General features: G+C 42.0%; 1 protein-coding gene across 10 annotated transcripts in view; it reads left to right on the top strand.

The window, feature by feature from the left end:
* Nucleotides 1-26530, top strand: part of RYR3 (ryanodine receptor 3) — a 582715-nt gene that overhangs the window by 278846 nt on the left and 277339 nt on the right. For all 10 annotated transcript variants that reach the window (XR_016217200.1, XM_089309149.1, XM_070053265.2 and 7 more), the window contains 8 exon segments: nucleotides 676-849; nucleotides 4578-4699; nucleotides 11824-11992; nucleotides 13323-13458; nucleotides 15543-15638; nucleotides 17140-17258; nucleotides 24363-24496; nucleotides 25736-25977. Coding sequence is in view for 9 of the 10 variants with exons in the window: in XM_089309149.1 (XP_089165275.1) it covers nucleotides 676-849; nucleotides 4578-4699; nucleotides 11824-11992; nucleotides 13323-13458; nucleotides 15543-15638; nucleotides 17140-17258; nucleotides 24363-24496; nucleotides 25736-25977 (1192 nt within the window). In the remaining variant the exon portion in view is untranslated.

Genomic DNA, 26530 nt, shown 5'->3' with positions numbered 1-26530 from the left:
CCAATAAAGTATGACTTATTAAGGTATCAATGTCAAGATGAGGAAAATAGAAAACATAGTAGGGAATTAAATAAAATCAGATCAGAAGAGAGGTGCTACTAACTACCTTCTGTCCCTATGGATTTTTTGTTTATTATTTTATTTGAAGGGAAGAATTACAGAGTGGAGAGGGGAGAAAGAGATCCATTATCTATCCGCAGGTTCACTTCCCAAATGGCCACAATGGCTAGAGCTGGGCTGATCCAGAGCCGGGAGCTTCCTCCAGGTCTCCTTTGTGGGTGCAGGGGCCCAAGTACTTGGGCCATCATCTGCTGTTTTCCTGGGCACATTAGCAGGGAGCTGGATTGGAAGTGAATCAGCCAGAAATTGAACCAGCATCCGGGTGGGATGCTGGCACTGCAGAAGGCAGCCTTACCCACTACGCCAAAGCATCTCCCTCCCTACAGATTTAAATCATCATTGAGGCAGCTGAAACTTGAGATCCATTGGTTTTTCACAATTAACAGCAGGTAAGGAAAGCAACCCTTTCTGAAATCTCAACTTGGACAGATACATCATGATTTTGATCATCAGTTACCTGGCTTACGTATTCTGCATAAGTGATTTGTTTTATATATTGAATTTCCATTTTATCAGGCACGCCTGTGTTTGTTTCTTTTTTTGTGTGTGAAATAGGAAACCAAGGAGAAATTGGATTCCAGTCACAAGCGAGATATAGAAGGCATGGGAGTTCCAGAAATCAAATATGGGGACTCTGTCTGCTTTGTTCAGCACATAGCCAGTGGTCTATGGGTAACCTACAAAGCACAAGACGCCAAAACATCCCGCCTGGGACCTCTCAAAAGGAAGGTGAGGGGTCAAAGAACCTGTCCACAGTTGATTTATTCTAAGTTGGAATCAGCTAGGAATAGAAGTGCTGAGAATCAGGTGAACATGAGTATGTTTTACTTAACTACTCTGAAGAGTTTTTCTCTGACATGTGGTACATAGCTCCTCTGGTACGTCAATCTGTTTTGGTTACTTTGTTCTCTTATTCAATGAAAAACAAAGTTAAATACATGACAATTCTGTGGGGATGGGAGGGATTTGTTTAATGTACTCTAAAATCTGATCTAAATGACTTTTGGTGGTTTGCTGTTTTGGGGTTATATACATCATTGCTCTCCTCATTTAAGTGGATAATGGAGTTAGCACACAATTTTAATAATGTGGATATGGAATAGAATCCCTACAGAGAAATGCAGAGTGCATAGTAACAAAGCCCACTGGAACAAGATACAGAAGAGAAGAGATGCTGTGGAATGATGCTATATCCACAGAGAATTATCTCCAAATTTGAATGGTCCATCATAACGTGTTACAGTTGGAAGCTAGTGGATTGGGAGACATGTAGCATCTTTTTACCATCAAGTCAATTGCTGTAACAGGGTTTCTTCTGATGTGAACCAGAGAATAGATGTCAAGGATGTGATGCTTTACTTCTTGGAAAACCCTTACAAAATCCGGGCTTGGGTAGTCGAGGAGTCTGAGAGCAAAGTTCTAGGAGGCAGTGTACACTACATTTTAAGTATAATGTAATGCAGTTTCTCTGAAAGGATGTTGAGAACAAACCACAAGGTATTTTCTTATTTTTGTGTAAAGAAAAACATATCAGGAAAACATCAAGAAAAGATAAAATAGAATTATCAGGAGGAGCTAGAAAACAGAACAAGAGTCTACACAGTCTAGCTTATATGAACCCAATCTTTCCATTAAAAAAAAAAAAAAAAAAAAAAAAAAAAAAAAAAAAACTAGAAAATCCAGATGAGCTACAAAACAAAAAATGCTTGAAGGTTTCAACAACCAAGGAGCCTGAAACAGGAATGCTAAAGATTATGCCTGGAATATAAGTAAGTGCACTAATGTGAAACCACCTTTATCTCCATTTTTCCCTTGAGGGCATTTGTTGATTTGCAGGCCTAGGAAATGGGGGTCTTGTGTTAGCTCCACGGTGCTGGATTTGACAAATGACCAGCCAAGGTTTCTGGGACTTCAGAAGCCAAGATTAGGGAGCCAAGGGACCTATAGAAACAGGAGCCTAAATTATATATGCAGTTTTCCCTAGGGTCCTAAGCTGACCATGGACAGGCTGTGAAGCCAAGGAATCAGTCAGAAAACTGCAACTGTGGTAGAGAAAAGCAGAGCAGAGCTGGTGGCAGAATGGCAGTGGCAGTACTACGGCAACAGAGGCTGGAGCTCAGGGCCCGTCAAGCTGGAATGACCCTGGAAAATAGGGTTGGCTCTCAGCTGAATCCCACAGGGTCTACACTCCAGCAGTGAGGACTACTCCCAGGGATTAAGGACAAATAGAAAATAATATGCCAAAAATCTATCTTCTACCAGCATTTCAGAAGAAAATTAAACCCTCTGTAGGGTGTAATACCATATACAGCCTCTGTAGGTTTTCAAAGTAATACATTCCTACTAAGTTTACTTTGGCCTCAGTCCCAGATTTCTGGCCCCCAAAGATCAGAATTCTTAGGTCCTGCTTGCTCTTGGGTGGGGAGATTCTTCCTTGATAAAGACGAGCCTAGGAAGTGGGCTTCTGAGGTCAGTGGGACATAGTACCAGTAGCCTAACAACCGCATTTCCCCCAGTTCTCTTTCTCAGCTAGAAGGCCAGTTTGAACTTGTTCTCTGAGCAAGCAGGACCTAAGAATTCTGATCTTTGGGGGCCAGAAATCTGGGACTCAGGCCAAAGTAAACTTAGTGGGAATGTATTGCTAAGTCAAAATGCAATATTGTTAACCAGTTGCTGGGACCTTCTAACAAAGTGATGTTTTCTAACAGTCCGTGACTCCAGTGTTAAGGCCATCCTTTGCCAGTACTTAAGCCCCAGTATCTAGAGGGAATACCGAGTCTTTTGTTGAAAGTAAACATAGATTACCCAGTGTGTGCATCAGCTGAAACATGGCACCCCATAAATATGTACAGTTTTTATGGCAGTTAGAACATTTTTAAGGCCTAATTTTTTTAAATGTGAACTTTTGCAAGGCCTGTATGTTTCCTATGTGAAGCTATTGTATCAGGGTGTATCTTCAAAATAAAAAAACAGAGATATTTTCAAATGAAAAGTAAAGTAAATTGTTTCTCTATATTAAGAAGAAGGCCGGCGCCACGGCTCACTAGGCTAATCCTCCGCCTAGCGGCGCCGGCACCCCAGGTTCTAGTCCCAGTCAGGGCGCCGGATTCTGTCCCGGTTGCCCCTCTTCCAGGCCAGCTCTCTGCTATGACCCGGCAGTGCAGTGGAGGATGGCCCAAGTCCTTGGGCCCTTCACCCCATTGGAGACCAGGAGAAGCACCTGGCTCCTGCCTTCGGATCAGCGCAGTGTGCCGGCCGCAGCAGCCATTGGAGGGTAAACCAACGGCGAAAGGAAGACCTTTCTCTCTGTCTCTCTCTCTCACTATCCACTCTGCCTGTTAAAAAAAAAAAAAAAAGAAGAAGAACCAAAATTCTTATTACAAAGATAATTTTGGAGCCACATATTTAGTTTATGTTGACATACAGACTGGCTTCCAGGACCTACAAATGATCTCTCTTTACTTAGTCCCTGAATCAGGAAATCATGTCAGGGAACTTGAATCAGAATTTGTCCCTGACTTGAACTGGGGTCAAACCATTTCATTTAACATCTATGCATATTTGACCCTGTCAAGGGAAAATGTTACCTGCACACTAAAGCTGCCAGCCCCAACCAAAAATTGTATCATGAAGACCTTGATGATGATCAGTAAGTAGCTTTTACATTACTGGTCTAAAATGAGTAATATACTGTCCCTTATAATAAGCACTTGGTGAGCACCTATCAAATTCAAGGAACCATGCCAAATGATCTATATGAATCCTCTCAGTAATCATCTTGAGATAAGTCCATTTGCAGATGGTGATATTGAAGCAGGGAGGGATTAAGTAACTTGCCCAAAGGCACACAGCTATTCAAAGGCACAGCAGGACTCAAACTAAGGTCAGGTGATAGTAGACCCCTCACCTTCCAAACCCCTCCTTGGCCTCCGTGAGAATCAGGCTACCACTCTGAGCTGCTTTCCCTAGGACTCCTGTTAACACACTAAGTGTAGCTCCCCTTCTGTAGAGATCCAAGCCTGATCCCAGTAGAGGACTTTGCTTTAAATTCTTTCTGCTTCCCCCAATATGTCTCTAGAGGTCTCTGAAAAAAGTGACTTTTCCCATCTCCAAGGGTAAGGTTCTGTGTTCATTTTAGAAGAAAAACACTATTATAAAGTATGTTTTCAACCTTTCAAATTGGTCATCTAGGCCCATGGAATTTATTGGAACTCATACCATGGTGGCACATAAAATTTCGTGTTCATCAGAGCACCATGTTTCAGCAATGATTCACATGTCAGTAATAGGACATATGGGTGAAATAACATTGTTAATGTTCCAGTTTCAAAATGGACCTAGAGGAGCTTGGTTGGGGAAAGGAAGAAGAGGAAAATATTGCAGGAAATGTTGACTGAACAGCTCTAGCTAGGGAGTAACATGCAACCTTGACCCACTGTCCCATGCCTTATGGGTAGGTCATACTCCATCAGGAAGGTCACATGGATGACGGATTAACACTGCAGAGATGCCAGCGTGAGGAGTCCCAGGCTGCTCGTATCATCCGGAACACGACTGCCTTATTCAGCCAGTTTGTCAGGTACGTTTGCTCCTTCTCTTTTTCCTATAAGTGGTTTCCAAACCCACTCATCCACCTTCTCTCAATACTACTTCCAGGAAATAATTGAACACCCATGATGAGTTTTACCAGAGAGAACTTGGGACTAAAACTTTCCCACGCAATGATCTCCTACCAGCTTCACATTTTGCCCAACAAATGCCCAAGCCCTTTAGTTATGCAGGTTGGAATGATGAGTACCTGAGATGTTCAAAAGAAAATTGAGACTGCTGGAGTGCTTTATGTCCTTTTGGTTTAGGGTGTAAAGGGAGAAGGAGAGGAGGAAAGCTAACCTATCCTCTCGGTGCTACTTAGAAATCGTCTTTACATCATTCGGTATTGCTGCTGTAATTTGGATCAAAGGGGATTTGCATCGGAAGCCTTGGGTTACCCAACTATGGCTAAAACTTAAATGGGAAAAGTAACTGAACTGTCTGCTTGGGTTGCAATCCTTCCAGCATAAACAGTACTGCCAAAACAGAACCCTGTGGATTGCTTTCTCCAATTACTGTGTGGAGTTGATTCTGTTGTAAACAGTGCAGTGTTCCAAATCATTCTTCCCTTGTAAAAAGCCAGGAAGGTATAAAATGCATGATTGAAGTTGCATGAACTAAGGGCTTCTTTATATCTTTACTATGCTTTGACTTGAAACCTTCAATTCAAAGGATGCACATTAGAACATATACTAAGCTGCTGTTTCAATGCAGAATAAATTTTATTTGTTTTCTAAGTAACAATGCAGAGTGGGCAGGTGGTTTAGGGAAAACAGATAACCCAGCCCCTGCAGCTCAAGTTCATCTGTTTGACATCTCCTACAGGCTCTTTTTACAAATTTATTTATTTAAAATAGAGAGAGAGAGATAAAGAGAGAGCAGTTCCATCTGCTGATTAACTCCTCAAATGGCCATAACAGCCAGGGCTGGGCCAGGCCAAAGCCAAGAGCCTGGAAATCCATCTGAGTCACCTACATGGGTGGCAAGGACTCAAGAGCTCAGACCATCTTCCTCTGCTTTCCCAGGAGCTTTAGCAGTAATGTTGGATCAGAAGTGGAGCAGTTGAGACTCAAACCAGCATTAATATTTTATGCCTGTGTGACAGGCAGAGGCTTAACCCACTACACCATAATGCCAGCACCTCCAACAGGCTCTTAAAGTATGCCTCTGGACCAACACAGCAGCATCACTTGAAAATCTGTTAAAAAACACACATTCTCAAGTTTCACCCCAGACCTACTGAATTGGGTGTCTTGGCAATAAGATAATCATATTTCCAAAGGCCTTCTGGGTGATGCTGTAATGCATGATGCCATTTTAAAACCACTATCTTGGAATGGACATTTCAATTTTGCCTACATGTGAGATTCATCTGGGGAGATTTTTAACACCCTTTTGCTCAGGTTGCGTTTGAAACCAGTGGTATCAGTTTTTGGAAGTGGAATCCAAATGTCAGTCTTGTATTGATGCTCTCTTGGTGACTATAAAATTCAGCCACAGTTGAGAACTGCCATCCATGTATGTTTTCTTCATTCCATATAGTCAGAAATAGCTACTAGTACTATGCCTGAGGTCTGTCGTGCAAAAAATGGGAAAGGAAGAGGGAATAGAGGGCAAGCAATTTCTTTCTTAAAGGATTTGACTCAGAAGTAGATCACTTTATCTTGTATCCATTGACTAAGCTGAATTACATGGTCATACCTAGCTTTAGGGAGGCTGAGAAAAGTATCTCTGGCTAGCTGGCTATGCACCCATTATAGTTCAGAGGTTCCATAACCAAAATTAAAGAGTGGATTGTAGAGGTATTCCTGCCACACAATGAAACTTAGACCTGCAAGTCCCTAATCCTTAGTTTACTTTTGGCTCTGCCACTGGCTTCCTGTGATCCCTAGGCAAGATATTTTTTCCTTTCTATGTCTTGTTACTTCCAGATCCTACCCCCTTCTTCAAAGAAAGGCTGTAAGAGTGAAGAGCCTGCCATAGGCACAAAAAGGTTCTTGCATGCGAACGTGAATTTTTTCATGTAACCTTGACTAGCACCAAAGTCATTACCTTCAAGATAGAAGCTTGTCTTTATCTGGCCTCTAATTCTCTCAACCTCTGCCCTGAAGTATTTTGTAAAAGACAGTGACTCTTACTTCATACATATACAAACTTAATTCAAAAGGGATCAAAGACCTAAATGTGAGAACTCAAACTATAAAATATGTAGGAGAAGAAATGGACATAAGTATTCATGACTTTGGACTTGGCAGTGGTTTCTTAAATACTAACATACCAAATACAAAAGCAGCAATAGAAGAATAATTATGCTTAACTTCATCAAAATTTAAAATGTTTTTGCTACAAAAAGCAATACCAAGTAAGCGAAAAGACAACTCACATAATAGTAGAAAAGATTTGAAACTCACATATTGCATATAAGGGACTTGTATCTAGAATAAAGAACTCTTACAATTGACTGATTTTTTTGAAAAGGCAAATGAACCAATTAAAATGAGCAGAGGATATGAATAGATATTTCTGCAAGATATAGAGTGGTTAATAAACACATGAAGAAATGTTCACCATCATTAGCCATCAGGAAAACACCAAGATATTGCTGTGTACCCTGTAGGATGACTGTAATCAAAAACATTGTTAATAACAAGGATGGGAGAAGAGGTGGAGAAATTGGGATAGTCATACGTGGCTAGTGGAAATGTAAAATGTCGCAGCTACTCTGGAATACAATCTTGAAGTCCCTTGAAAGGTTAAACATAGGGTTAATATATGACTCATCCACTTCTAGGTATATACGCAGAGAAATGAATGCCTATATTCACATAAAATTCATGTACAGATACTTATGGCAACATCATTAATAAGCAAAAAGAAGAAACTATCTAAATGTCCATCAGCTAATGAATAAATAAAAGAGTAATTTATTCATAAAAACTATCAGTCCATAAAAAGGAGTGAGCTACTGATATATACCATGTCATGAATGAACCCGGAAAAAATAGTATGCTAAGTGAAAGAAGCTGGTCACAAAATATTGTGTATTACATGTTTTCGTTTATATGAAATGCCCAGGATAAGCAAACCCATATAGACATAGGATATATTGGTTGTTACCTAGGGCTGGAAGGTCTTAGGGGGAACAGAAGACTGACTGCTAAAATGTAGGGGGTTTCTTTGGAACACTGATGGAAAAGTTTTAAAGCATTGCAGTGATGGTTGCACAAATCTACTTTTGAAATAGGTGAGTCTATGATATGCGAGTTATCAATCAAGCTGTTTAAAGTCAGTGGAAATTACATGTCTGATAAAGGGAAAATTATTTTTAAACAGCTTTATTGAAGTAGAATTTATGTCCTCAAATTCCTCTTGTTAAGGATACAGTTCAGTGCGTTTTAGTATATTTACAAAGCTGTACAATCGTCATCACATTTCTGTTTTAAGTCATTTTTCATCACCCCAGAAATACCTCTTAGGCCACTTCTAGCCCTAGGCCTTGACCCTCTTTATCTCTCAATTTAAGACATTAAATTGATACATTAAGTCACGAAATGTCTTGTCTTTTGAATCTGTCCTTTGCATTTAGCTTTACATCTCTGAGATTTATACATGTTGCTCTGTCCCTTTTTTATTTTTATGCCTGTGTATATAAGTGTATTTGATGTTGTGCATGGAAAGGTGGACCTAGATAGATAGATACAGATGCACATATACTGCATTTTATTTACTTATCAATTGGTGAGTTGGTTGTTTTCATTTTTCATTAGTATGACTAAAGCTGCTATGGCTATTAGTGTGAGAGTTTTCAGATATTTGCTGTCATTTCTCTTGAGTAAATCCCTGGGAGTGAAATTCTTGAATCATATGTAAATTTGTTTGACTTTTTAATATTCTTATTGTGGTAGAATTGATGTATTTGTTAAGTTTACCATTTTAGCTATTTTATGTGTCTGGTTTGGTGGCATTAAGTACATTCATATTGTTGGATAACTGTCACCACTAACCATCTTATCTCCAGAGTTGTTTTTTTTTAATCATCCCAAACAGAAACTCTGTACTCATTAAACAATGACTTCTCAATCTCCTCTTCCCACAGACAGGCTCCTACTATCTGTCTCTCTGATTTTGACTGCCCTAGGTACTTCATATAAATGGAATCATACATTATTTGTCCTTTTGTGTCCAACTTACTTACTAAAGTATCTTCAAAGTTCATCCTTGCTTTGGTATGAATCAGTTTCATTCCCTTTCGAGGCTGATGTAGTATTTCATTATATATGACTACCACAATTTACTTATCCACTAGTGCATCAGTGGACATCTGGTGATGTTTTAAGAAACTGGAAAACTGCTATCCAAAGTGTGAAATTCATTCCTATGCATTTGGTTGTTTTTGGTGGTACCACATGGAATTATTTCCTTAGGTTGATTTCAGATTATTCATTATTGCTATATAGGAATACTGGCATATAGAAACTGAGTTTTAGAATTTTCTGTATACAGGGTCATGTCAACAGTGAATAATGAGAAGTTTTATTTTTTCTTTCAAAATAGAATGTCCTTTATTACTTTTCTTCCATGATTACACTGGCTAGAAGATCCACCACTATGTAGAATAAAGGTGATAAGTACGGACATCCTCCTCTTGCTCCTGTTCTTAGTGGGGGAAATTTGTTTTTTTTTTTTACCTTTAAGTGCAATGTTGATGATAGGCTTTTGCAAATGCCCTTTTATCAAGGTGAAGAAGTTCCCTTCTATCAGGAGACTTCATTTTTTTTTAAGATTTGGTTATTTACTTGAAAGTCAGGGTTACAGGGAAAGAGAATCTTCCATCTGCTGATTGAATCCCTAGATAGCTACAGTGACCAGATTCTGAGCCAGTCCAAGGCCAGGAGCCAGGAGTGTCATGCAGGTCTCCCACATGGATGGCAGGTGCCCAAACGCTTGGGCAATTTTTCATTGCTTTTCCCAGTCCATTAGCAGGGAACTGGATCAGAAGAGGGGCAGCCAGAACAGGAATCGGCACCAACATTGGATTCCTACATCACCGGCGGTGGGTTTACCTGCTGTGCCACAACATGGGCCCCAAGAGGTTTTATCTCAAAAGTTTATTGAATTTTGTCAAATGCTGCTGCTTTGTGTATTCAGATGGTTATATGGTTTCATCTGTGATTAACAGGGTTTATTGCATTAACCAACTAGAAACAGGCTATTGAGGTTTCTATTTTTTTTTAACTTTTATTTAATGAATATAAATTTCCAAAGTACAGCTTATGGATTACAATGGCCTCCCCCCCATAACGTCCCTCCCACCCACAACCCTCCCCTTTCCCTCTCTCTCCCCCCTTCCATTCACATCCAGATTCATTTTCAATTCTCTTTATGTACAGAAGATCAGTTTAGCATATATTAAATAAAGATTTCAACAGTTTGCACCCACATAGCAACACAAAGTGAAAAATACTGTTTGAGTACTAGTTATAGCATTAAATCACAATGTACAGCACATTAAGGACAGAGATCCTACATGAGGAGTAAGTGCACAGTGACTCCTGTTGTTGACTTAACAAATTGACACTCTTGTTTATGGCATCAGTAATCACCCTAGGCTCTTGTCATGAGTTGCCAAGGCTATGGAAGCCTTTTATTGTTGAATTATCTCCCTCAATGTTGTTAGTTTTAGCTTCACATATGTTGGTCTCTTTGAGTGCTTATATGTTTATAATAGGTTTGTCTTCTTGATAAATCAACTCTTGTGATTATAAATTACCTTCCTTTTTTTCTGTATGAACATTTTTCATCTTAAGTCTATTTTGGGGAGCCACTCCAGATATTTTACATGTAGGTTATGGTTACTATTTTCATGTTATATCTTAATCTGTTTGTGTCTTTGAATCTATAATGTGTCTCTTATGGATAGTGTATATTACATTTTTTAAAAAAAATCTAGTCTGACAATATCCTTTAATATGTCTAATCCCTTTATACTTAATATAATTATTCAGATTAAGTTATATCTATTATTTTGATGCTTTTATTTTGCTATGTCTCATTTCTCATATTTTTCTCTGTTCCTTTTTTACTGCCTTATTTTGTTTTAGGCATTTTCTATTGTGCCATTTTAATTACATTTTTGGGATTTTTAACAAATTTTTTGAGTTATTTTCTTAGAGATTGCTCCAGGGAACTGTATTGTATTTAACTTGAAATATGGTACTTCCAATTAATAATGACTTAGTAAAATAAACTTACCCCACATTATTCTGTAGATGTCCTCCTCCTCTGTGATAATATTGCCACATATTTTGCATCCTCCTATATAGTACAATTTTACAATTATTGTTTTATGCAATTGTTTTCTTAACTATAAGAGCAAAAGAAAAATATATTTATACTGTTGTTTTATATTTACCTACATAATTATATTTACTGTTGTTCTTTATTTCTTTATAAGGATTCTAGTTATGATTTGTTGTCATTTTCTTTCAATGTGAAGAACTTCTTTTGGTACTTCCTGTAAGGCAAACCTGCGGCCATTTGTTGATGTACCTGTGTTGAGAGCTGCATTCCATGATCAAAGTCCAGGCATTTTCTAGTTCTGTCCTGGATTTTACTTTCTGCTTCCATGGGGATAAATAGGTAGCCTTCAGTGACGGCCCTCTCCTGTCCGTTCTTAGCTTGAGTGGCAGAAAACCATGGTGGATGAAAGGGAAACATCTGCAGGTAGAAAAGTCATTGTCTTAATCACAGCTACAAAGCTCCTCTTTGGATTACCCAAAAATCATTAGACATTCAGTGAAGATTTGTTGCATCCTAGGTGGTGAAATATCACAGTAATTTTAACAGAATAAGTTACACGTTGCTTGAAAATAAACATGCTAAAAGGAGACATTTCCTTTTGTTTATGAAGTAGCTTTAAAATGGAATCCGAGTATTCTCTCTTGGTGCTCTATTGGTTGGTAAACTTCATTTTATAACTGTTAGTACAGACAATAACCAGGGAAAAGCTCACTGAGTTCAGTGTGGAGCCGTTAGGAGCCAGTGCCAGGTGGATGCTTGTCGGGGCTCTTCTGGATGTTGGTGCCTGAGTCCTGTCCGTCTCGTGGCTTTTAGTGGGAACAATCGCACAGCTGCCCCTGTCACCCTGCCTATAGAAGAGGTCCTGCAGACCCTCCACGACTTGATTGCGTACTTCCAGCCCCCGGAGGAGGAGATGCAGCATGAAGACAAGCAAAACAAGCTCCGCTCCCTCAAAAACAGACAGAATCTTTTCAAGGAAGAGGTGAGTCAAAAAAATAAAGAAGTTGAGATTATCTTTGTGTCCAGAGTTAAAATAGCTTTACCACGACAATTTAGCTTTATCTCTGTGCTTGTGCGTGTTTACAAGAGCCAGGGAACAAGAAAGCAATTCAGAGACTGGTTAGGAAAGCTTGTCCCGGCGGTTGACCTTCCTTGTCAACTGCCCCTGGTTATAGCAGCAATGGTGGGCACATTCACCAGATTATGTTTCAGTGCCTCAGTGCCACCTGTGCATCCCAAATCCATTTCCAGGAAATTTTATCTCTGGGAGCATGGCATTGGCTATGAATCTTGTATTTTTGGAAATGTCAGAACTACCTAGGAAACCTATTTGAAAAACACAAATACCTAGATGTGGCCACCTCAAGAATGCCTGTCAACTGCTTTGAATGATGCTGATGATGTTGGGTGTTAGAACTTGGGCTTCTGAGTGCTTGGGGGTTAGGGCCTTCACATGAAAGAAACACCAGGTAGAAGCTCAAGAGACCTGGGCTTTCATTCTGACTCCAGCCAGGCTGTGCCTGACCGTAGCCAAGTCACAGATCCCCAAACTGGGACATAATGAGCTGATGCCAATGGGCTTTCCATTCCTTGGGACGTGGCTTGTCCCTTGGCCAGTTCCTAGTGGTATGGGATGTGGAATCTTCCCTTCTGAGTCTTCTGATCTGTGTAGACTTTGGCTCAGATCCTTCTGTCTGCCTGCTAGGCTACTGAAGCTGCCTTCAGCATATCCTTTCTACTCTTGAAGAATAGCAGGAGGTGGGTGTTTTGATGGAGTGGGACTATATATTAGCTGGAAAAGTACTTGAAAAACCTCTTTGTGTCTGATTGTCTCTCAATCCCACCATTTTGATAGGGCAATTTGGGCAAGGGGAGACCAAACATGGTTATCTTATGCATCTGAATGGAATTTTTTGTATTTGAGATTTCAGAGAGAAATAGGTACTGTATCCAGAGCTATTTCTGGATGACTCAGAATCACTTCACAACAGACAGAAAACAGGTTTTTGTGAGATTCATTGATGCTTCCTCTTCCTCAGCATGTCCTTGGATTGAGTTAAACACAACACATGGGGACAAATCCATCAGAAGAGACTGCTGACTCACTTCCAAAATGGATGCTATTTAGGTCTCTGAGATATAAAAATGTATATTGTGTTTTTAGGAGGAAAACTCAACTGGCACCAGGAAGGTCTATTTGCACATTAGCACTATCAGCTAGGAAAGGTGAATGATATGGGAGGAGAAAGAGAAAAAGGGATAGTGCTGTTTCCACCAGGAATGTTCACTTTTTCCTCAACTCTCCTTCTCAGGGAATGTTGGCCTTGGTGTTGAATTGCATTGATCGCTTAAATATCTACAATAGTGTGGCACACTTCGCAGGGATTGCAAGGGAAGAGAGTGGCATGGCTTGGAAAGAAGTCCTCAGCCTCCTGTACAAGCTGCTGGGTAAGTGCATATACAGTGCGCTCTTGGTGGGGACTGCAAGAGGAGTGTGTATGGGCTCTCCATTGGCACCCAAGATTGCCGTCTAGCTGCCTTCCTTGAAAGCCTTTTGTTAACCATGTGATTCTAACCCAGACATTCACTCTGGTAACCTAATAGCTTATTGTCCTTAACTTGGAGCAAGAAGCCAGAAACAGGTCGAAGCAGGTGATAATCAGTCTTGCCAAAACTACCTATTGACCCTTGACAGTCATTTTCCCTCTCTAAACCTCAATTCCTTGTTTTTAAAATAAAGAAGCCAGACTAGAACATGTTGACAAGAGTCTTCCAGTTTTAAATATCTTTAAAGTTATTGCCTGCACTTTGAGAACTAGTATTGTCTTAAATCCTGTGCCCTTTCACATATCCACTAGTTGGTCATGACTCCCCTTATTTTGGTCTATTACTTACTTGGCAGGGAGTAAGAAAGTTCCAGCACCTGCCTTTCATGTCTCAACACCAAGTGTATGATGATGCTCATGCCTGCTATAACAGGATCCATCACGTAGGTTGGAGCTGGCAGCTTAGGGGAAGGAGGCAACAGGAAGACCTGATCCACAAATGCAAGAAAGTGGCCAGACGAGTTGATCAGGCTCTTTGACAAGGCATCACTTTAGGGCTTTTCTCTGAATTGTGCTTCTATACCCCACTGAGAGAGGAGTCCACAGAAAGTTCAGTAGCTCACAGGGGACCCCAAACAAATGAGCCTGAACCTGTTCTCCCTGCTAGGGTTTAGACTAATTGGATTGGCACTGTGCACTAGGACGCTGTAAAGTCTCTTCAAACTCTAGTAGTTTGCAATGATATAGCTCAAAATCTGTGGTTGTTATTGCAACAATAATGGCTAACCTTTATTGAGCTCTGTGTGCCCATCAGTGAAATGTCTCATTTTAACACAAAGAGAAACAGTTTGAGATGTGAACTATTCTTATCTTTGTTTTACTGATGAAGAAATGCATGCATTTAAATCCTCATAACCCTGTTACACATCTTATTCATGATGGAGCCAAAGCTTAAGCCTCAACAGCCTGACCCCAGAACTCATGCTTTTCAGGTTAAAAACAGGTTAGAAGAGCAGACTGAATTCTGCCTTTTAGGAGCCATAAAAATATAAAGTCGAGGCCCCAGAGGTCTCTCCTTGTCTTAAGTTTACAATTTCTTAGTCTCTGAAAATCTCAATCCCAGAAACCAGGCACACAAAGGGCAAGTAACTTGGGCATTAATTAGTTTACCTGGACTTATTGCAGATTTGCATCTACTATTGTTGCCCTGTGGAGGGAAGAATACTTGTCTAGATTGGTAAAACTCTAGTGACAGCATATTCTCTCCCTCTCTGTGATACCATCTGCCCATGATCTTCAAGGATGAGCAGTCATCAGAATCAGCTGGAGAGATAGCTAGACCAGATGCTGGGATACCCCCAGAGTTTCTAGTTTAATCCATCTGGGAATTTGCATTTTTAGCAGGTTCTCAGGTGATGTTGATGTTCTCAGTCCAGACACTGTCCTCTGAGAACCACTGTCATATAGTGGTACATCTTAGACATTGTATGTTGCTACTGTTTTTCTATTAGTTTAACCTTTCCAGCTGTATGCATTGGGATGCCTTCCTTTAGAATTGAAGAATAAAACATCTCTAGCTTGATTTAAGAAAACATTGCATGACATTGAGTCCTTAAGTCTGTATCTAAGCAGATGTTAGATTCTTGCTTATTGCTATCTGAAGTCAGTTTAGGTATGTGTTTATTGTCTCTTTCCTGCTCAATGAAGAAGGGAAACTGCCTTTTCTGCCCCGCTGCTGTGCTCCCAGCACTGGGCAGGTGCCTGGTACATAGCAGATTCTCCAGAAGTGCATGTTGCATGAGTGACTACTAGATTTTTACTCCTCTAAAAATAGAAAAAGAATTCCATCAAAGTTTTCGACAGAGTAAGCTAGTCATTCAGTTCCTTTTAGTTACTTAGCAGATGAACTATTCAATTGCTCTCCAAATTCTTCTGCTCATCATTCTGCCCTTTAACCTATATAATCAAATGTTTCCTTGTTTGTAGCTGCTCTCATCCGTGGAAACAGAAACAACTGTGCTCAATTCTCCAATAACCTTGATTGGCTTATCAGTAAATTGGACAGACTAGAATCTTCCTCAGGTAAGAATCAACAGTTAACTGTAGCTGGACAAGGTGAACCTTCTTTTCTCTATGTAAAGAAAACAAGGTCAAATCTGTTTCCAAGGACTGCAAAAGATTCTCAGATAATTCCAGGAAAAAAAAAATCTCAAAACTTTCTGGAAACTGTACAACTTTATTTAGCAACTCTAACCCATATTTCAACAATTCTGTTTTGTTTAATTTTAGCTTTGTGCCTTCAACTTCACTCCCTGGATCCTTTCATCCCTCCCCACCCCCAACCCCAGGAATCCTGGTCTTCTTTTAAAGCCTCCTCTACGTTTGTCCTATTGTTTTCAAAATGCTCTTTGATGTTGTCCTAATGGTAAGAAGCAGAATTGGAGGATGACTGGAGTAAGGGAACTGACCCTAACTCCCCTTACTCTTCAACATCTCTGGACCCCTTCTTGATGACTCAGAGAATTTGAGGCAGGAGTGTAGTCATTGTGGGTAAGTGACCGTGCCACAGGGGTCAGCAGTTTGCTTCCTTGGAGAGAAGTGAAGGTGAGAGATGTAGGCCCCTTTCTGGGAAGCTGGGAGGTTTGGATGCTTTCCTCATAGTCCAGAGGTGGCAGGAGCTGTGACAAACTAGCCCAAGGAAGATTCCCTAAGGATCATCTACCTACACATGTCTTCCGGAGTCTCTCTTTTCTTCAGGGCTCTCTCTCACGGGCTTGATACATTTTAGAGTAATTTATGACAAACCTGAGGGGAAAAATAAACAGAATCAAAAGAAATCTTCCTAACAAAACCAATGAAGTTATTGGTCAACTACTTACCTTGAATTTTTGTCCTGCTGCTGCCCTTGTATGTGTCTGGCTGATGTAGCACTAGTTTTTCTTCAGCCTTTACTTAATATGGAAGATTATCCAGTGTGCCAAGAAAAGGGGAAAATGGCAAAAAGTCTTTATTTGGTGATCTTGTTGTACTTTGTGTGATATGCTAGATTACATAAAATGAAAATACTGAGCATTTTCAAAACACTCATGAAAAATGTACATTACATTTTCATTCCATTTTTTCATGAACTTTTTGAAGTAGCCTCATAATTTCTGGGGTGGTTTCTAGAAAAATTCTTACTCAGAATATTTTCTAAACTGCTTGAATGATCTTCAGAATGTATATTAAACTGGACATCTTTTATGTCCATTTTTAAGTGAAGCATTGTTTGGTTTGATCAGACTCAGAATTCTGTTTTACAGTTGCTTATCCTTATTTTCACATCCAAGGATTATGTCTTTGTCCAGGAAGAGGGAGATGAGGTTAGTACTAAATTAAACTCACCTCTGAATTACAGACCAGTTGGCCCCTGGGGGCTCCTGAAGTCAACCAGAGATGATTACATCTTTCTTCTGGCTGGGAATATTTAATAGATTCAAAGAACTGATAGCACTCTATCCCTGCAGGGTGGTATCAGCTCTCTAAATTATGTCAATTCTGCAAGCTATTTAATGTCCTAATGGCTTTTGTGGTGCTCCTGCAGGTATCCTGGAAGTTTTGCACTGCATCTTGATTGAAAGCCCAGAAGCCTTAAATCTGATAGCAGAGGGCCACATCAAGTCCATCATCTCCCTGCTGGATAAGCATGGGCGGAATCACAAGGTGAGTATGGAAAAAGAATGCCAGCAGTAATTGATCTTACCTGGCTTTTCTCTCCCAGCCCATAATAATCACTGTATGCGTTGACTTTGATGGAAACTTGGGATCTTCCTTGACTGTAAGCACAGCACAAGTCACGCTGGATCTTGGGTGGTCCCACTGGGTTTCCACCTGCTTCGTAAGCCCAGGTCATCAGCATTAGGCCTTCACACAAACTCAGTGCAGGGGACTTGGCTAGACTCCACAGGACTGGCTCCTAGGATCTAGAATCTTAGTAGTGAAACAGCTAATAGCAAACTGTATGGAGAGGATATACAGAAATTAAATTTAAAATAGTGTATAAAGTGTTGACCACATGGACTGTTAAATGAAATCAGATTTACTCTGAGTCAATTCAAGTGAAGTAAACAACTATCGGCATGGGGGCCGGCACTGTGGCACAGCGGGTTAATGCCCTGGCCCGAAGCGCCGGCATCCCATATGGGTGCCGGTTCTAGTCCCAGCTGCTCCTCTTCCGGTCCGGCTCTCTGCTATGGCCTGGGAAAGCAATATAAGATAGCCCAAGTCCTTGGGCCCCTGCACCCGTCTGGGAGACCTGGAAGAAGCTCCTGGCTCCTGGCTTCGGATTGGCGCAGTTCCAGCCATTGTGGCCATCTGGGTAGTGAACCATTGGATGGAAGACCTCTCTCTTTCTCTCTGCCTCTCTGCCTCTCCTCTTTCTGTGTAACTTTGACTTCAAAATCGATAAATAAATCTTAAAAAAAAAAAAAAACTATCAGCATGAGCAAGCAAGAGAACTAAAGCTGAAGAGCCCTCCCTTTGAAACAACACAGCCATGTGACTTTGCAACTCAGTTATTTCATCTGTCAAATGGAGGTATTGCCACATCACTTTCCAAAGTGTAATACCATATCAATTTTATGTGATCTCTTCTTGTTCTGATACCTCTCTTTAGGAAATTATATCTCTGAGGCACAATGATTTATGGGGAAGGTCTATTAAAATGCAGTTTTAGTCTGACATTTCACACTTGCACCTCCCATGGGGGCTAGGGTACTCACTAGTTAGTGAGCAGGTGACTCAGGCTAAGGGGGCAGCGGTATGTTTCAAGAATGGTGGCATAGCTGGACATGTGGGCCTGCAGCTGTGTCCCTACACACTGGGGAGAGTTTGCCATGCTTTGGAGGACTGCATGTCTGAGACACATCTCAGTGTGACCAGGAGAATGAGCTCTGTGGCGCTGACTACAAGATCTGCAACATCCTTAGGAAGCAGAGAAGCCGTGGTCCTTCGCATCTGTGAAATTACTTGACAAAGAATAGAAATAAATATGTGGGGTCCATAATTGCTTTCCCAAACATGGTAAATCAAAAACAGACATGAGGCTGCAGCTTGTCCATGTTACAACATGTTTCTGCCTTCTGCAAAGCATAAGAGTAATTAGTACACACTCATGTAACACACCATGTGAGCTGTGAGCTATGTGCTGATGTCAGAGGAGCCCTTGGACAAGAAAGCTTCTCCCATTTTGCTGCCCCAAGGGCTTCTTTATGATAACACCACTTAATCCATAACATCTTTTTTATGACTTCTTTTAGCCAAAAGCCACAAAGCATTTAGTGGTGGACACGTGGTCAAGTTGACCACTACTCTACCCATCCCAAAGGTGAGAAAACTAAGGCCTAGTAAGCCGAAATATTTTGCTAAGAAAGCAATACCTGGTGTTATCTGAGTGTATTAGCAGAGTAGTCTTTAATCCTAGGGAGTTAAGGCATTGTTTGAGAAGTTCTGGCAATATTACAAAAGTAGAGGCAATAGAATCTTGATACTTCAGCGTCTTCTCAAAGATGCCCCTCCTCTTTTGACAGATTTTGGGAGAAGGGTTGTTTGTTCTCTTACAGATTTCTTTGTAAAGAGAAACTCAGACTCAAGTCACCACTGTATTTGTGCTAGTTCCACACAGCATGTGCTGGGTGTTGGCCAGCCTTCCATTGCCATGATTTATCTTGGCTTGGAAAATCCCCAGGTAGCATTTAGCTATCCAGGCTGTTGTGTTTTCCCCAGTCCTAGGTTTTTAGGAGTCTCCAATCCATTCACTTAGTTTTCCATAAAGACAAGGACAGAAAATATACAGAATTTTAGAATCATAGGGGACCTCAGAAGTCCTCTAATCCAGAGATGATGACAATGATGATGATGATAATGATGATGATAAATAACATCTATTATGCTTTTAACAAATGCCAGCTATGGGTCTCAGCATTCAGATGCATCTTCCTTAGTTATACCCCACTGGTGTAGCGTTAACTAATTTCCATTTGACTTAAGTAGAAGGCTGGGGCATGGGTCCTGAGGTGTTAAGCAGTTTTAATCAATGACAGGCCAGGACCTGTTTGTTTAAGACCTAATAAATGTGAATAGGGACAATGAATGAATAAACCCAGAACCCACCCCTGTGCCTCCTTGGTGGCTGGGAGCCCACCCATGTGCACAGGCCTTGTCTCAGCGTACAGACCTCTCAACAGGAACAAATGCAGTTAGTTGTGCTGATTTGATTGAAGAAAAAAAATAATTTTTTAAAAGATTTACTTATATGAAAGAGGGAGAAAGAAAGATATCTTCCATCTGCATGTTTACTCTCCAGATGGCCATGATGGCCGAGACTGGGCCAGGCTGAAGCCAGGAGCTTCTTCGAGGTCTCCTAGGTGAGTGCAGGATCACAGACACTTGGGCCATCCATCGTTCACTGCTTTTCCCAGGTGCATTAGCAGGGAGCTGGATTAGAAGTGGAGCAGCGGCTGGCACTGTGGTTTAGTGGGTAAAGCTGCCACCTGCAGTGCCAGCATCCCATATGGGCAACAGTTGAAGTGCCAGCTGCTCCACTTCTGATATAGCTTTCTGCTATGGCCTGGGAAAGCAGTGGAAGATGACCCAAGTCCTTGGGCCCCTGCACCTGCATGGAGACCCGAAAGAGGCTTGAGGCTCCTGGCTTCAGATTAGTACAGCTGTGGCCACTGTGGCCATCTGGGGAGTGAACCAGAAGGTAGAAGATCCCTCTCTCTGCCTCTGCCTCTCTCTGTAACTCTGCCTTTCAAGTAAATAAGTCTTAAAAAAAAAGTGGAGCAACAAAGACATTCACTTATCAGAGCATCAACGTGAGTCCTGGCTGCTCCACTTCTGATATAGCTCCTTGCTAATGTGCCTGGGAAAATAGTGGAAAATGGTCCAAGAGCTTGGGCCCTTGTAACACACATGGGAGACCTGGATGGAGTTCCAGGCTCCTGGCTTTGGCCTGGCCCAGTCCCTTTGTTTTGGGGATGGCCTTGGTTCTTTGTCTCGCACAAAAGAAGAATTATCACACAGACACCGCAATGAAAGTAAAGTAGGATTTATGTAGGTTGGAAACTTCCTGCTAGAGCTGCAAAGAGGGGGGTTCCAAGAGAGGAAGACCCAAGGAGACGGTGGCAGTGGGCTTTTTAAATATAATTTTGAAGGAAAAAAAAAAACAAAAACAAACAAACTTGGCAATCAGATTGGCATTCAGTTACTAGGCGGAGACAGAAACCATCAAAAAACCTCATTTACAATTCTCCATCCTGTCTGGCCTGCTAAGGGTGGGAGAGGTAACTTGTTTTGAGAATAAGCTGTGAGCTCAGGAAGGGCTCCCTTGCTGGGGGTTCCAAAGAAAGGAGAGTGGCCTGTTTGTTCTTGCTAAAGATTGGGGAAGGAGGCAAGTATTTTACACCCCAAATTCCACTGGGGTCCCCTGACTGCTAACCCATCTGACTCTTCACACTTTCTGATGAGGCCATCTGGGGAGTGAACCAGCAGATGGAAGATCCCTGTCACCCTGTGTCACTCTGCCTTTCAGATAAATAAATCTTAAAAGACTGCAAATAACGTAACAAAAATAGAATAGATTTATATAAATAAAATAACAAAATAGCCAAACAATGTTTTTGTGGATATGTAGTATGTATTTTTTATCTTTAACCTAGAATTCCCACATAAACCTGTGTTTGGGGTAGAGATTGGTGGAGATCAAAGTTCCATTCTGTGTGGTCATTCAGTGGCTTCATTGTTACCTGCTTACCAATCTCCTGGAGATCTCTGTGGGTGGTGATAACATGAAGGCTTTGATTCCACAAGGCTGGAGGGCTTGAGCATCTGTATTCCTAGCAAGGTCCTTGGTGGGGCTGCTGCTACTGGTCCAGGGATCACGCTTGGAGTAAGGAGACCCTGAGGCTTAGGAATCTAAATGTCCAGCATGCATGCAGGGGATGTGGAGGCAACATTCACACAGTACTATACAGGAGGCTCTTAGGGACCAAGCTGAAGAGACAGGTACCTCACATCTTTCCATCCCCCTTGACCAGAACCCAGTCACAGGACCGCATATATCTGCCGGGAAGCTGAAAATGGAGCAGAAGTAGGCAGGCATACAGGCTAAAATCGATCAGGTTTGTGAGCTGAAGACCACACCTTCGCCACGCCCCTGTGTGACCTCACGCCCCTACTTGGTCACACCTGAGTGCCCACTGACCAATCAGGTTAATTAACCACTCCCCTTTGAGAGTGGATTAAAAGCCTGGAACACGGTGTGTCCTCCTCTCTCTTCTTTTCCCTGGCCTCTAGCCACGTGGCTGGTTCCTGGTGCTCAGTATGAACCCAGATTTACCCCTCTGTCTCTTAGATAAAGCTCTCACTCTCCTATGCATCTATCTCACTAAATAAAAGCTTAAAATGCACCATGCTGCCTCGTTTATTTATGCTGGTATTTAGAATTCTTCTCTACATATTGGGCAAGAACCCTCTCGGGCTTATTAATATTGGGGATTTATTAATAAGCATATGGCGATATCGTATGACACCCCAAATTTCAACAACATACGTGGCACCCCAGATGGGACTTCTGGGTAACTTTAAGGGATGACATTTACATATATATTTTAGGGGGTCATTCCCAATATCAGAGCCTCTTCATGTGCTCAAGAGAGAAAGGAAAAGCAGTTGGGTGAACCCTCATCAGTGCCTGCCTCACCAGCCGACCATCCAGAGGCTACTGAGGTGCTCTTGGAGTCAAAAAGCACAGACAATCTCTAGGCATGGCGCTGGCCCTGTCTACACTCCCTTCTCTTTTGTTTATTGTTTGAAAGGTAGACAAAGACAGAGATCTCCCATTTTTAACTGCTGGTTCACAGCCCACAACAGGTTGGACTGTGTCAGGCTGAATCCAAGCATTTGGAATGCTCCCCAGGCCTCCCACACAGGTGGCAAGGACCCAAGTACTTGAGCATCACTTGCCACCTCCCAGGGTATGCATGAGCAGGAAGCTGGAGTCAGGAGCAGAGCCGAGACTTGAACCCAGACACTCCACGGTGAAATGTGGGCATCTCCAGAAGCATCTTAACCGCTGTGCCAAACACCTGTCCCTCCCTTCTCTTTTAAAACAACTCATTTAAATGTTTTTAGAAAAGGAAATTTCCCCCCACCCCCCAGTTTTACTCAAAAAAAAAATGCCTCTTAAAAGCCTAAACACTATCAACTGTGATTCTTTATGGCATCATTTATTTATAGTTGAGGGACTGCTCCATTGCACTGTTTGCTTTTTACAGAGCCTTTTTTTTCTCATTGCTTTTGTTCCTATTGTATATGGATTAAGTTCTGCTTTCCCTCTGGCTATGACAGCAAGGCTCCTGCAACCATCACTCCAAGGCAAAACAGATGAAAATGTGCGATAGGTTGGATGAAAAGTATTTAATTTCCTGGCCATCGAGGGCTCTTTTCTTAGAGTGAGAAATTATCCTCTGGATTTCAAGTTTCCACAGTTGATATCTTTCACAGAGTGGTAATGGTAAGAGATCTTCATAAAGCTGCCTTTGGGATTCTTTTCTGCTTGTCCCATAAATGTGTTTTGTATTTATCTGGAACGAAATTGACATTCAGGGAGTCAGGTAGAAAATTGGTTTGTGAGACTTATGGATACAAATGCCATCAACAACCTGAAGCTACCCAACCCCACGAAGCTTGGAGTCTTCAGTGGCCACTTGGAAGGACTGAAATGCAGCTGCCTACCTCCCTGTTGCTCCTACTTGCCACATCACCACTGTTATTTACTGACTTCTGTTTGCATATTCCTCCTGGTGAGTGAGAGAGGAACAATGGCTGACGCAGCACAGTGTGCTCTGCCATGGAAGGAACACAAAATCTGAATGAATGAGGGGAGGCAGCATGGCACGGAACAGAAGAGATGCTGGCGTGAGGGCAGGATACAGGGACTGCTCCCTCTTCCCAGCAGCCAGGCAACTAGAGGAGCAGGAGTGGCTTGGTGGCAGAGCCCTTGAATTCCTGGGTCACCTGGGCTCTTGGAGATTTGCCGTCCTCCTGTCCTCCTTGTTGGGAGGATAAGAGCATATTAAATACCTTGAATTCTGGTTTCCAGGAATTTAAAAGGATATGAGTGAGTTTTGATGCTGTTGCAGCAAGAAGCCCAAGAATGGGAGTCTACACTACCATTGCTCCTAGCACACAAGATTCTCAAGCTTCCTGTATGCAAGGACCCTGGCCAATGAGGATTTGAACAGCATTTTACAAAGAGCTGTAACAACACGTGCTAGTCCTCAGTGCGTAGCACCATTGGGGCTGAGGGAGCAGGAAGCTTCAGTGTGAGGCCTGCTCAAGGTCTTTCAAATCCCTCTCCATTTACAGGGCTCTAAACATGAGTATCGCCAGGATTGTGTGTCCTGGATGCCTCGCCACACCCTAGTCCTGGCCTTGGCTGTGCTGGTAACCTAGGTGGTCCATCTTCAGAGCTCGGGCTCTTGCATTGTGTGATAGGGCAGTGACTACAGGTGATGTGCAGAGTTTGGAGGTGATGGGCACAAGAACTAGTCAGGAACTAGAAAGAAGCTCAGCCTCATTCCCCTAAGAGGCAACAGACCCCGGAGCATCACTCCCTCTGCTGCTTTGCCTCTGAGCTGGATTTCCAGTCCTTGTAGAGCCTTTACCCTCACAAGTGCTGCTTCCTTCACGTGTCAAGATGGTCAGGGCCCTGCCCTTTGTGCCCTGCTGGTGATCCTGACGTTTGGTGGGTGTATCCTGCTGCAGGTTCTGGATGTCCTGTGCTCCCTCTGTCTCTGCAATGGGGTCGCAGTGAGAGCCAACCAGAACCTGATCTGTGACAACTTGCTGCCCCGGAGAAACCTGCTCCTGCAGACGAGACTGATTAATGATGTCACGAGGTGAGGCCACCACCGTCATTCCTTATGATAAGCAAGGTCTTCTCATCTCATCTCCAGGCAGGGAAGATATGGCTGGTATAGGCTTCAAAATCACTCACCCATCATTCCCATGGTGACACAGGCATACCAGACAAAACCAGGCACATATGCCCTTTTTGTGACTAGGGCCTGGTATTCCAGCCCCGTTAGCAGACCTTCTCCAATTTTTCCTTTGATGAGGCTGAGGATAGAGCAAACACACCACTTAAGTATTGAAGAATTGCAGATCTTACATTTTCTTAATAGTATGTTCATATTTAGTTTGATATACCAGCTTTCTTTCTACAGTGTTTAATAGAACAGATATCCTGTGTTCATGGTGTCGTTTCTTGTATCCCCTGGCATCTGTTCTTTTACCCCACAGCTCTCTGACAGCTGTGATGCAATGCATGTGCATTCATGTGGCCACATGTGAACCCTGTGAGCTCACTGGGCTGGATATTATTTGGCCACTTTCTACCTAGGGCTATCCTTAAATCTACAACCGGATGAGAGGAAATGTCCCTGTGAATTGTAGAGTAGCCCACAGACCTGAACCATCACACAGACTTCATGGGGCTAGCCTGGTTTTTCCTTGCTTACTCAAAATGGGCCAGATCCCCATCCCAGGAACGTTGCATCTCTAGGAGTGTGGTTCCAAACATAAGAACCCTAGGTGGCCTGTCTCAAGCTTTAACGTACTTTGCTAAGCACATGAAGTCCACTTCCCCCTAACAAGGTTGCCTAATAGTGACCTCTTAATGCCTTTAAGAGGCCATTGTTATTAATAACTCTTAGGTGACCGGAGCTGCTGTTGTCAAAATGAGTGTTTAAACCAAACTGCCCAAAGATGGAAGTTGGTAGGTAATTTATTTCACGTGCAGAAAAAAACAAAGGTCTGAACCATACAACACAATGCAGTGTAACATTCTGTACATCACTGCCTGTGGTTAGCACTCACTAAATACTGGTTACATTGAATGGACTATTTAAAGAGTCATCCTTTATATTTCATAATGAATTTACGTTGCCCTGATGCCTCCCAGGGAGAACTGTACCAAGTGTTGAAAGCTCTAAGCTTTTCCTGTTTCTGGATAACAGGCAAAGAAATCGTTCTTAACCTAGATTTAACTGGGTATTGCCTCCTGTGGTCTAAATTCAACTTGTTTTCTCTGTTCTTAGAGAGTTTATCGTTGCCACCTGTCCCATGTTTAATTGCAGTATCCGGCCTAACATCTTCCTGGGAGTCGCTGAGGGCTCAGCTCAGTACAAGAAGTGGTACTTCGAGCTCATCATTGACCAGGTGGACCCCTTCCTAACGGCAGAGCCCACACACCTGCGGGTGGGCTGGGCCTCCTCCTCAGGCTATGCCCCCTACCCAGGAGGTGGAGAAGGATGGGGAGGCAATGGTGTTGGTGATGACCTGTACTCCTATGGTTTTGATGGACTTCACCTGTGGTCAGGTGAGTATTTTTGCCAAAACTTTGGCCTCTTGTCTGTTACTGGAAGCAGTTGAGCCCCAAATTGGTTCAAGCTAAAATTGTCGCTTCTAGTTTAAATGATAGAGACTCATGAGTGTCACCTAATTTGACAGCTGGTTGGGCAGAGTATCGGGCTTCAATGAGACTGATTTACACCATTACCCTGACAGTTCCTGGTGGAGTCTAATGCTGACCACAACTTTTTTCAGGCTCAGCATTCATCTGCATGATGCCTGTTGAATATAGTGGTTATCTGAATAGACAGGTGAGGAGATAGTCAACATTTACTTACTAAGAAAGTTATATATGTTTTGTACATTTTTCTTTCTTTTTATCCTGTGATGCCCTGAGGAAGAAAACATGGGCCTTGTGTTATAGATGTAGAAACTGATACATTGAAGTACTTACTCTGAGTCACGCTGGGAAAGACCCAGATGTTGTCTCCATAGACTGCTCTTACATGATGCAATTTATAATATGCCTGGATCAGTTCCCCACACATTCTGGTTGCAACCTCTCTCTTTTTTTTTTTTAA

Source organism: Oryctolagus cuniculus, chromosome 12 (assembly GCF_051225735.1).
Source record: "Oryctolagus cuniculus isolate XC-2025 breed Fujian yellow rabbit chromosome 12, ASM5122573v1, whole genome shotgun sequence".
Classification (NCBI taxonomy): domain Eukaryota; kingdom Metazoa; phylum Chordata; class Mammalia; order Lagomorpha; family Leporidae; genus Oryctolagus; species Oryctolagus cuniculus.
Note: the sequence above shows the minus strand (reverse complement) of the source record. Positions and strands in the feature narration are given on the sequence as shown.